The following is a 12594-nucleotide window of genomic DNA, read 5'->3' on the forward strand; positions in this document are numbered from 1 at the left end:
TGTAGCACAACAGTGTATAAGGAGGGCACCTAACACTATATTTTTTTAAGTTAATACTTTAAAAAAAATACACAATCACACAAAACTCAATAACATATTTTCTGAGTATCCACTAAAGGTAGAACATTGTATAATGTTCATTATATATTTAACATTGTATAATGTTCTGACATCCATCCAAATATATAAATATATATTTTTTAAAAAATGTATAATTATATAAATAAAATATATGCTTTATATATATATTATTTTGTGTGTGTGTGGTGCTGGGGATTGAACCCAGGGCCTTGTGCATGTGAGGCAAGCATTCTACCAACTGAGTAAATATATTTTAAACCTCACTTTGAAGAACATAAAAAATCAGAACATCACATTTAATAAAGAATAAAAATGTATGAAGCAATTTAGGCATATACATACAAAGAAATACAATAACCATATATAAGTTTTAAATAATTAGACAAAGGTGCTGGCTTATCAGAGGTTTCTGAGGGAAATATGGATTGGTGCCAAACTTGGCAAGAGCCTGACAAATACAGCACTGATGGCAAAGAGTGGTGAGCTCTACGTAGCTGAAGCATGAGAATATATATTCCTGATATCTTAATGAATCCTGCCATATATCCAGAGGAGTCTAATAAAAATAATAGAATTTTCAAATGCCCTTTATTATCATATATCATTCACTATCTTTCCCTACCCATACTTTATTTTCAGGTGTCTACTATGACTCATCCTGTACTCAGAATGTGAATCATGGTGTACTAGTGGTTGGCTATGGTAACTCTAATGGGAAAGACTATTGGCTTGTGAAAAACAGGTAACGTATTTCACATTAATATATTTAATTAAATCAGGAATTCAAGGGAGCCTCAATAAATGTGCTCTTATGATTATGATGATAATCATGATACTTACAATGATGAATATTTATAGCTTCTTACAAAGTGACATTCTGAATTACTCAGTGCCCCTATTTCTCCACTTACTGTCTTGCCTTCATCTCTGTTTTCATCATTTACCTTCTACAATACCAGAGCTCCACCATCTGCCCATTACTCTTCTTATTCTACATTTTTCTACGTCATTGCGACCTTAAACATAATCTATAAGCTGATGGCTTCTCTGTCTCTAGCTCTAGCTCTGACATCCACCCAGAACTTCAGACTTATCTAGTTATATACACTTTTCCTATATTTTAGTCTCTCCAAACTCAACCTGCCTAAGAACTTAGTACCTTCTCCACCATACTATTCTCTCCAGAATTTCCCATATCAGTAAATGGCAACATCACACAATACAGTCACCTAATCAGATGCTACGGAACCATCCTAGAGCCTTCCAGTTCCAATCAAGCAACAAGTCAAACTGATTTTACCTGTCACCTATCCTTGGTTCTGTCTCCTCTCTTCTTCTATTACTCCTCTAGTTCAGACATCTCCTACATGGACTACTGCTGCAGCCTTCTAACTCACCTCCTTTACTTATAAACCTGTCTTTCTTACTGCTGCCAAACTGATTTAAGATAGGGGTCTGCACTTATAGTGCTTCTACTTAGTACTATTCAATGTAAAATTGATGTTTCCTGCATAATGAAAAGTCTTCCATGTTGTAATCCTTACCTGTCTCGCCAGTCTCAAATCCTGGCATTTATTGTCCCATACTTTCCACTCCAGTTACACTGAACGATTTGCAGTTATAATCTTCATTCTACCATTTTATCCTTCATATCTTCATGTCTTCTTCTTTATTCTTTCTTTGCCTTCATAAGCAGCTCAGGCATTATCTATTACAGAAAATCTTTGAATCTTTGTGCCGAGTAAAATGTCTTTCTTCTATGCTGACCAAATGTCCTATGACTAGTGAGTCACAGCATGCTGTGCATTATGTGTACACTTCCTGTCATTCCAATATTCTGTATATGCCTTTGGGGTAGAGATTATGTCTTGTCTTTTATCCTCCGTACAGTATGAGCAGCACCTAATGGCCCCTCAATACACATATTAAAATTACATCTATATAATTCATAAACAAAAGGAATGTGACTTTTAGAAGGGTAAAATGGGAGGAATATGAAGAGTTAAGACTCACACATACTCAAAGCATCTTCTTATATTATATTCCTATGGTTGCCATAACAAAGTACTACAAATTGAGTGACTTTTTTAAAAAAAAATTTTAAGTTGTTGTTGGGACACATGCCTTTATTTTGTTTATTTTTATGTGGTGCTGAGGATGAACTCAGTGCCTCGCATATGCTAGACGAGTGCTCTATCTCTGAGCCACAACCCCAGCCCCAAATTGAGTGTCTTAAAAAACAAAAGTTTAGGCCAGGCACAGTGGCACACACCTGTAATACCAGCATCTTGGGAGGCTGAGGCAGGAAGATTGCAAGTTCAAAGCCAGCCTCAGCAATATTTAGTGAGACCCTAAGCAACTCAGTGAGATCCTGTCTCTAAATAAAATACAAAAAAGGGCTAAGAATGGTCTCAGTGGTTTAGTGTCCCTGGATTCAATCCCTGGTACCCAAAACAAAACAAAATAAAAAACAAGCCCACAAGAATTTATGTCTTCCAGTTCTAAAGGACAGATGTCAGAGATAAAGATATCATCAGGGTTAGGTTTATGATCATAAGGTTTATGAGGAAGAAAATGTTCACAGGCACAAAAAGAATACTATATAATTGTAGTTATATGTGAGATCTAAAAAAGTCAAACTCATAGAAATAGAGGGCAGGACAGTAGTTGCCAGGACATAGGGCTGAGGAATATGAGGAGATGTTGACCAAAAGGTACAAATTTTCAGTTATAACATGAAAAAGTTCTGGGGATCTAATGTACAGCATAGGTGGAAATAGATGTGCTACTTAATTTATTATGATAATCATTGCACAAGGTATACATACATCAAATCATCACATTGTATACCCTGAATATAAAATATTTGTTAATTAAATATATTTTTGGGGGGGATGGGGGATTGAACTCAAGGGCACTCGACCCCTGAGCCACACACATCCCCAGCCCTTTTTTGTATTTTATTTAGAGACAGGTCTCACTGAGTTGCTTAGCACCTCGCCATTGCTGAGGCTGGCTTTGAACTTGCTATCCTCCTGTGTCAGCCTCCTGAGCTGCTGGGATTACAGGTGTACAGCACTGTGCCTCACTATATATTTTAATTTTTAAAAGAATGCTTGGGGCTGGGGTTGTGGCTCAGTGGCAGAGTGCTCACCTAGCACGTGTGAGACCCTGGGTTCGATCCTCAGCACTACATATAAATAAATAAATAAAGGTAGTGTGTCCAACTACAACTAAAAAATAAATATTTTTTAAAAATGCTCCACACCTTTCCCCTAGCTTCTGAAGGTTTGCTGGTTTTGGTTTTCCTTGGCCTACAGAAGCATCAGTCTGATTTCTGCCTCCAATTTCACATGACATTCCCCCTGTTTGCTGTGTCTAATATTCCCTTTTTATTTTATTTATTTTCCATTTTTTTTACTATTGTTATTATTATTATGGCCTCAAACTTGAAATCCTACTGCATCAGCCTCCTGAGCTGCTGAATCCAGCATGAACCACTGAATCCAGCTCAATTTTCCCTTTTCAGAAGACATCAGTTGGACAGGGATAACCTAATAACCTCCTCTTAATTTAACTAATGGCATCTGTAATGACCTTATTTCTAAAGAAAGCCACATTTTGAGGTACTAACATGAATTTTCAGGGAACACAATTCTATCCATAACACTTCTCTACTTTTTCCTGGAAGTACATAGTCTACAACTTCCAAACAAATAAACAAACAAAAAGGTGTTTTCTTACCTTTTTCATGCTGTGGCACAACCAGAAGCCCTGATTGCTGCTCAGCTTGAGTGTACACCAGTAATACCTTTTTTTCCCCCCCAGTAGTAGGGGTGCTTTACCACTGAGCTGCATCCCTAGTCCTTTAAACTTTTTTTCAAATATTTTTTTTAGTTGTTGATAGAACTTTATTTTATTTATTTGTATGTGGTGCTGAGAATTAAATCTAGTGCCTCACACACAGTAGGGAGCACACTATCACTGAGCTATAACCCCAGCCCCTGAATTTTTTTTTTAAATTTTGAGACAGGGTCTCCCTAACTTGAAGAGGCTGCCTCAAACTCGCAATCCTCCTACCTCACTCCACCCTACTTCACAGTAGCTGGGATACGGGCATGAGCCATCAGTCCTGGCCATATTGATAACTTTGTTAAATGAAACAATATTTTCTCACATTCTTGTGGACTCCCTAAGTAAATGTTATAAATTCCCTTCTCTCTTGAAGCTGTTCTTCTTGAAGGATATCTATATCTTTCAGTATTGAAATTCGTAACCTGTTCCCTGCCCTCATCCATTCAACAAGTGTTTATTAAGCATCTATGCGGGGCACATGCCTGTAATCCCAAGGGCGAGGGAGGCTGAGGCAGGAGGATCATGAGTTCAAAGCCAGCCTCAGCAAAACGAGGTGCTAAGCAACCATAATCTATTAAGAGTCAAGACATAGGTGCATGTACAGACCACTGCAATAGAATGTAACAAATGTTAAAACAGGGTGTGCATAGGTTGCTAAGGAAGCATAAAAGAAGAGTTGTTAGACTAGCCTAGATAATCAGGCAAGGCCTTGTACCTAGGCTATTTGAGTACATATTGAGGAACAGAAGGAGTTGAACAAGTGCAAAATGGCAATCAGAGCAGAGAAAGCTAAATGTGCAAGAGAAGAGCAGAGAGAAAAAGTACATGAGTTAGGGCAACTGCATGTACTTTTCTAAAGGCTGTGATATTAGGTGCCTGTTAGAGAGATGCAATATACACAGGGACCAAAAAATGAAAAGTCCACAGCTCTTGCTGGCAATATGTCCCAGAAAAGATTGAATGTACACAAGAATTCTAGGCTCCCCAAAGGATATGCTTGAACAAATCCTCTTAGATCATCAAAATTGTTCTTATTCATCTCTTAAAAGATTGAATTTTGTTCATTCCCAATTAATAAAATAACTGATAAGGACTGAAATGAACATTTGGAGCACACCTTGTATAGTCTTAAAGGTACAAATCTGTCCTCAGGCTTAACACAGTGGCACATACTTATCATTCCAGCCATTGTAGAGGATGAGGCAGGAGGATTGCCCAGTTCAAAGCTAGCCTTAGCTACTTAGTGAGACCCTACACAACTTAGTGAGACCCTGTCTCAAAGAGTAAAAAGTGCCGTGGATGTGACTCAGTGGTACAGCAGCCCTGGGTTCAATCCCCAGTGAAGCCCCCCAAAATCTAGTAGACACATAAACCAGTAATATAGTTGTTTGCTATCCTAACAATTGTATGTGCTATATAATTTGTGTTTGTGGCGTGGGTGATGGGTTTGCTGGTGATCAATCCCAGGGCTTCATACATGCTAGGTAAATGCTCTACCACTGAGCTAAATTCCCAGCCCTGTGCTATGTTTTCATACAAGTGGCAGTATAGCAGAATTGTTTACACTAGCATCACCACACACACATAATGCCTAGTGCTATAACATTATGACAGCTACAACATCACTGGGTGATGGAATTTTGCAGCTCCATTATAATCTTATTTGACCACTTTGTATATGTGATCCATTGCTCACTGAAATGTTTTTATGCAGCATATGACTGCAACAATATCTATAACTTCAGTTTTCACTACCAGAATTCAGGTCCAAACTCAGCTCAGAAAAAGTGATTTATTTTACCTAGTTTTTAAGGCAGCAAATACTAACAAAAATTATGAATTATAAAAGATCCTGAATGTTCTGGTCTCAATTTCCTTCCCTGTACTACTTCGCTTGCAGGGATAACATAGGGATAGGGATGGTACAGTTAGAGTTGCCTTTGCAATAAAACAACCTAGATCTGAACCTCGGCTTCATAATTTACCATCTGTGTTACTTTTGACAGTGATAATACCTCACAGGATGATGACTGAGTGCTGTGACTAGGGCACAGATAAAAACATAAAATAGAGAAAATACCTAATGTTTTGGGAAAGCATCAAGAAATTTAGTTGAAAGGAAAATTGGATATCTTCAGTGAAAGAGTGGAGGGAAAGAAAAGGGCAGAAAGTTGGTTTGGGGCAAAGTTGTGAATAGCAGAGGATAGCAAAATGAGAAACTTCAGTTTCATAGGCAAAGGGAAGCTATTGCAAACTTTTTGCACAGGCATTCAGAAGAAGATTGTGATTTTTACATGTGGCGGAGAGAAGAAGTGCTGCTTTATTGCTGGAAATCAAGCAGCATAATTTAAAGGGACTGTGCTTTAAGAGGTTTTAAATATTCTTTGTGTCAGTCCTCACTGGACACTTTTCGGGTCTTATTTTTATCTCTGCATCATTTGATACAGTAGCCTACTCCACTTCACTTCTCTCTTGGCTTTAAGACATCATTATGTCCTGATTTTTTGGTCTCTTGGTCATTCCTTCTCAAATACTTTCATAGGCTCCTTTTTTCCCCTCTTGTTCTTCCTTTTACTTATTCGTTATGCTCTCCTTAAAAATCTCTAATGATTTTGCACAAAAAACCTTTTACACTAAAATTCAAACCCCATTGTCACTGTTATAAAGGAATGTATTGTTCAGTATCTATTTTGATAAGCAAAAGCAATAACAATAAGCTCTTGCCAAGATATTATTAATATTAATAACCATTTATTGACTGCTTACTCTGTGCCAGACAGGTTAGAATATATTTTTGTTCCCACATGACAATTTTTAAATTGGTATCTTTATGTCAAGCTGCAAAAAAAAAAAAAATTTAAATCCTATGTCCATGGAACCAAAAAGTGAGTGAACCATTGGTTTTCTCTAGCCATTAGCCTTGGCGTGTGAATTCTCTCTGTAAATCTTTAACTTAGGCAACAAACTTCTGATTAAACAAGCGTCAGGGAGCTCACCTTCTCACAGGGTAACGTATCATTTTTTATAGCTTTACCTACGATAAAGTCTTATCTCACATCCGCTTCCAGATCAAAAAACTCTTTCAGAATTGCACTGTTTACCATTTACTTTAGAATCCCCTGACCTGACATTTTCACAGTAGTTAATCAAAAGTATTTCTTAAAAAGATATTCTCCAGGGGCTGAGGCTGAGCTCAGTGGTAAAGTGCCTGCCTCGCATGTGTGACGCTCTGGGTTCCATCCTCAGCACCACATAAAAATAAATAAAGATATTGTGTGTTCATCTACAACTAAATACATATTTTTTAAAAAGATATTCTCCAGATGAATTTTTTTTTTAGAGAGAGAGAGAGAATTTTAATATTTATTTTTTAGTTCTCGGCGGACACAACATCTTTGTTGGTATGTGGTGCTGAGGATTGAACCCGAGCCTCACGCATGCCAGGCCAGCGCGCTACCGCTTGAGCCACATCCCCAGCCCCCAGATGAATTTTAATTTGTTAGAAAATCATCATCCATGATCCTACTATGCAAATTTAGAGATTGGTTATAAAGGATAATACCACTCTTTCCCTATAGAAGGTAAACGTCCATTTTTTCCTTGAGTATTAAGTCTATTCAACACTATAGAACTAAAGCCTTCCAAACTGTCATTTGAAAATTGCCTGCATCTCTGGGGAAATTATTATGTTATTTCATTCAAATTATCTTATACCTTTTCACATATAATTATTTTAGAATAAAAACAACCAAAAAGATAAAAAGTTAATAATATGATTTTGATTTTTTTCATTTGTAATTTTGTGTCTTTTTTTTCTAAAGCTGGGGCCTCTACTTTGGTGAACAAGGATATATTCGGATGGCAAGAAATAGTAAAAATCATTGTGGGATTGCCAGTTATTGCTCTTACCCAGAAATTTAGAGGACCTCTTCATTTTATAACAAGTCAAGAAGAAGAAATACTTTCTCTTAATTTTACCTGCTGTAGAAATAAAGATGAAATGTATCAACATCAATATATATTTACCATTATTAATTAGAAAATATAGTTTTGCTTTCACTTTATAAAGCTTTGCATATTTCTGAAAAAAGCTTGCAAAGTAAATGAATAAGGTACCATAGATGTCACTGTATTAGAATTGGTCCACCAAGGACAATCTGAGAAATTTGTCCTTGTTTTATTTTGCACTCTTTATTTTTTCTTTCAATAGCCTTTTGTAACTTGGTGGTCTAAAAGAGCTTAATAAATCTATTTAAAATTTCTATGACTGCATCATTTTATTTATTTATTTACACGAGATCTCGATATGTTGCCTAGGCTGTCTTCAAACTCATGGGTTCAAGTGATCTTCCTAAGTAGTTGGTACTATAGGCATGTGCCACTGTGCCTGGCTTCACTATAGATCGTTCTTTTAAAGTGATTCTTAGCTAACTATAATATTCTATCATGGAAATGTTAATTGTGGTATGCTGGTGATGGGCTATAATAACTTCCATAGAAGAGAATTTAGGTTACAAATATCTGAGGGCTCAAATTATTATCTCTGTACATAACAGGATTCAATAATTTTTTTTAAATAAGATGATATTAAAGACAAATACTTAAAAGATAGTCTGTTTTTAAGCACTTCAGATGATCAACAATTTAATTTACTAATTCAAATTATTTTTACCTAGTCACCAATAAGCCGACCAAGACCATCTTTTGGCAAATAATTGAGTCAATGTGAAAAAGAAAATAACTAGATTGCATTTCCTTAAAATTATGCCATCATTTGTATTTTTTAAAAAATACCTTTGGCTACAGATGAACACAATATCTTTACTTATTTTTTATGTGGTGCTGAGAATGGAACCCAGTGCCTCACACATGCTAGGAAAGCGCTCTACTGCTGAGCCACAATCCCAGCCCCTCCATCATTTGTATTTTTATCTAAGTTGATAAATCTTCTTCACAACTGCTCTAGATTAATAGATGGGTTCTGAACAGGCAGCAGAGTCTGGCTAAGTTTCTTATGGCCTCTCAAAGCTGCAGAGGCTGGCCTTGAACTTGCAATTTTCCTTCCTCAGCCTCCCTAGTCACTGATTTACAGGCATGTACCACGTACTCAGTTCTTCCTTTAATTTTTGAAACACTTCCACTTTAGGCACATTGAAAGTATTATTCTCTTTGTCCAAAATACTCATGCCACCATCTCCCTAACTTTCTCCATCTTCCTTAATAACTCCTTCTCATCCTCTGGCTGTAACTCAAGTGGAATTTCCTTAGAGAAGTCTCTCATGACTCAGCTTCCCATCTAAAGTTAGTTTTTCTACCTCTGACTTTCTCAATGAATCAGTGCTTTATTTTTTCCATACACCTATCAGGTTGTAACTACTTATGTATTTATGTCTTATTTATTTAACATTGACCCCCTTCAATGTAAACCCAATGGGAACAGATTGTAAACCCAATGGGAACAAAATCCATGAGTCTTTTTTTTTACCACCTTGTACCTAGAACACAGCATAGTGCCTGCTTTAAAGAATTCAATTGCTGTGGAGGGGATACAGTTCAGTGGTAGAGTGCTTGCCTTTGTTAGAGCCCCAACGACACACACACACAAAAAGTAGTCAACCACTATTAATTCAAACAATGCAAATCAAGGACCAGTATGAGTGTTAGAAGTCAAAATATGTCCTAATAATTTTTCATAATAATGAAAAAATATAAATATTAGATACTATTTTAAAATTTAAAGGAAAGCATTGTGCAAAACTTTTTTCTTGGGCTGGGCATGTAGCTCAGTAGTAAAGTGCTCACCTCGAGTATGCACAGGATTCTGGGTTTGCTTAGCATAGTGAAAAATAAATAAATAATATAAAATAAAAATTTGTCTCTCCTTGTGCTTCTCCCTTCCCAGTCCCTGGGAAGCCTGTACTTTGATCTGGATTCTTTACCTTTCCTTTCTGCTTCACTAAGATAAAGATAACTAATGAGGTTGCTTAAATAAAATAGTAAGTGAAAATTATATAATACTCAAGTCACTATCAATTCTTGAATGTTTTTAAAATTTAACTACTTTTTAGTATAGCTACTATATTCACATGGCTCAAAAATTAAAAGTATATAATAGTTAATTCTCATTATTTGTACGAGTCATGTTCTAGAAAATCACCATGAACACTGAATTAACAAATACTGAAATATTACTTCAAGGAATAATACAGGGATAGGTTCTTATGAGTCTCTGGTCACCATATTTTCATCAACTGAATCAATATCCAAATTTATTTTGTGTGTTTCTCTTTAAAACAATTATTTAATATATATTGTTGATTCATTAACATTGAATTCACAGTCAAATGCTCTGTAACTGATGCCTAAAGGAAACTTATTTAACACATATAATTTCTCTGTAAGGCACATCACAACCTTACAGTTAGGAAAACTACACAGCACAAAACTATCTCTCTTTTTTTTTTTTTTTTTGGTACTGGGGACTGAACTCAGAGGCATTCAACCAGTGAGCCACATCCCCAGCCCTATTTTGTATTCTATTTAGAGACAGGGTCTCACTGAGTTGCTTAGCCCTCGCCATTGCTGAGGCTGGCTTTGAACTCTTGATCCTCCTGCCTCAGCCTTACACAGCAAAATCACACTCATATGAAGCATGAAACACAAAGAAGCAAAAAGTGTGGCACTAACCAGCACTCAGAAAAGATGCTTGTTTACAATGAGAGCTAAAACAAGAAGGGCAGAGTGAAACCAGGCTCAACCTCATGTTTTTGCTATTCTGAACATGTCTGCAAGCTGAAAAAGCCCTATTGAACTTATCACTAATTTGGGGTTTACAAATAAATTTAGTAAATGGGTAAATTCACAAATATGAGATTTGTGAATAATAAGGATTGTCGTGTGTGTGTTGTGTGTGTGTGTGTGTGTGTGTGTGCATGCGTCTGTACATAAAAGAAAATGAAAAATCTATCCCACTAATTTCCCTTATAGGCTCAGATGCCTAATCCTTAGAAGTAACCACTGCTATTAGTATTTGTATGTATTTCTAGAATTTTTTATGTATATAAAAGCAAATTTTAAAATGTTACATTTAAACACTAATTTCAAATAGCAAATGAGAAGTTGAGTTGATCCATAGTTTACAGATGCATATGTATCTTGGCAATGCTTGCATAAAACAACTAAGAATTTACTGATTTCCATATAACAAAAATGTTATGTTCAATGTTTCTCCTTTGCCAGCAAAGCAAACCTTTTTGTTTTTTCTCAAAAAAAGAAATGCTATGTTGGATACAGTGCCTAGAAGCCTTTATTAAAAAAACTCAAGAAGCACATTCAACATGTACTATGATTAATACTATGTATAATGGACAGTTGTTTATTTCATGAAGTAAGCTTATTATAAGTTTTTTGCATGATGTCACATTCTATTAACCAATATTTTAAAAATCAGTAACATTTTTGAATCAACAATAATTGTTTTGTCTGTTTCTTCTGAAATTCATCTTCAGGTTTCCAATATATACACATTGCCATTTTTTGACTCTTGATTTTATATGGTACATATAGACTTATTCTATAATTGAAGGTTCAGATCTCTCGTACTAATACCACCCAGTTCTCCACTCTCATCCTCAAAAGTATAGTTAATGATATAGAAATCAGTAGATAGTGATTGCATTGTTATGATTCTATGAATGATGGCTGAATTGTTTTTCCTTTTTCTATAGTTATTAAAGAAAACTATAAATAAATATAATATGCAGCACTATATCTTAAATTTTATATGACATCTTTAGATGGTGTAGTGGCCCCCTCTGCTAACACTGAAGTTTGTGGTGATCTTGGGAAAACAAATTTTCCTAAATTGTTTTATTATTTTTAAAGTAGAAGTTTGATCCCTATCTTGGAGGGTTGTATAGAACAAAGGAATAAAGGAAAGAAGGAAGGAAGGAAGGAGGGGGGGAGGAAAAAAGGAATGAAAGAAAGAGGAAAATAAATTAGGGGCAATACTGTTGCAGGGACAAACAAGGCAAGGCACCAAAGATAGCAGGAAACAGTTTTATTTGGCTGCAGCCAGGTTCAGGGGGCACAGCTTTTGCTGTAATCAATCAATTCCCTGAACCCCGAGTTCAGGGAGTTTCAGAATTTTATACACAGCGTGTAATCGGAGGGGCTCAGAAATTCACAGTCTGCAGAAGTTCACATAAAAGCAGTTTTTTCTTTCACTGTTCTGGGCAAGTTAACTCTTCAAGGACAACACCTGAGAAGGGGAGAGCTTCCTCTCCCCTTTCTTACTTCCTTTGCCAACTGTTACCATGGAGCCCATTTGTAACATCTTAAAAATGTAGACATTTCTGTGAAGCCCAGCTCAAGACCAGGATTTCTACAAACTACAGGATACATTTGTGAAAAACTAGTAAGGGGTGTCCAGAACCTGGAGTGCTGGTATCTTCCCCGCGAGTTGCCCAAGTAAACAGGGCAACAGGAAAATAGGAAGTTTATCTCCATTGAACTCTTTTGCAGAGACTCTTTTGCTGACCTAAAGTCAGCCATGGTGAAGAGGGCTTTTCTGTGGAGAAGGGGGTGCCACTTCAATACCAGTGTCTTCCTCACAAAGTTCTGGTAACAGGGCAAGCCAAGAATAGGACAGTGAATGAG

At 36.3% G+C, this 12594-nt stretch overlaps 1 protein-coding gene across 1 annotated transcript in view; it reads left to right on the forward strand.

Moving 5' to 3' along the window:
• The window catches only part of Ctss (cathepsin S), a 28279-nt gene extending 20081 nt beyond the window's left edge, over positions 1-8198 (forward strand). Inside the window, exons 7-8 of the mRNA XM_005331176.4 lie at positions 721-823; positions 7758-8198. Of these exons, the coding sequence (XP_005331233.1) occupies positions 721-823; positions 7758-7857 (203 nt within the window). The 3' untranslated portion in view covers positions 7858-8198. The remainder of the gene's footprint in view (positions 1-720; positions 824-7757) is intronic.
• Positions 8199-12594: the final 4396 nt, after the last annotated feature.

Source organism: Ictidomys tridecemlineatus, chromosome 11 (assembly GCF_052094955.1).
Source record: "Ictidomys tridecemlineatus isolate mIctTri1 chromosome 11, mIctTri1.hap1, whole genome shotgun sequence".
Classification (NCBI taxonomy): Eukaryota; Metazoa; Chordata; class Mammalia; order Rodentia; family Sciuridae; genus Ictidomys; species Ictidomys tridecemlineatus.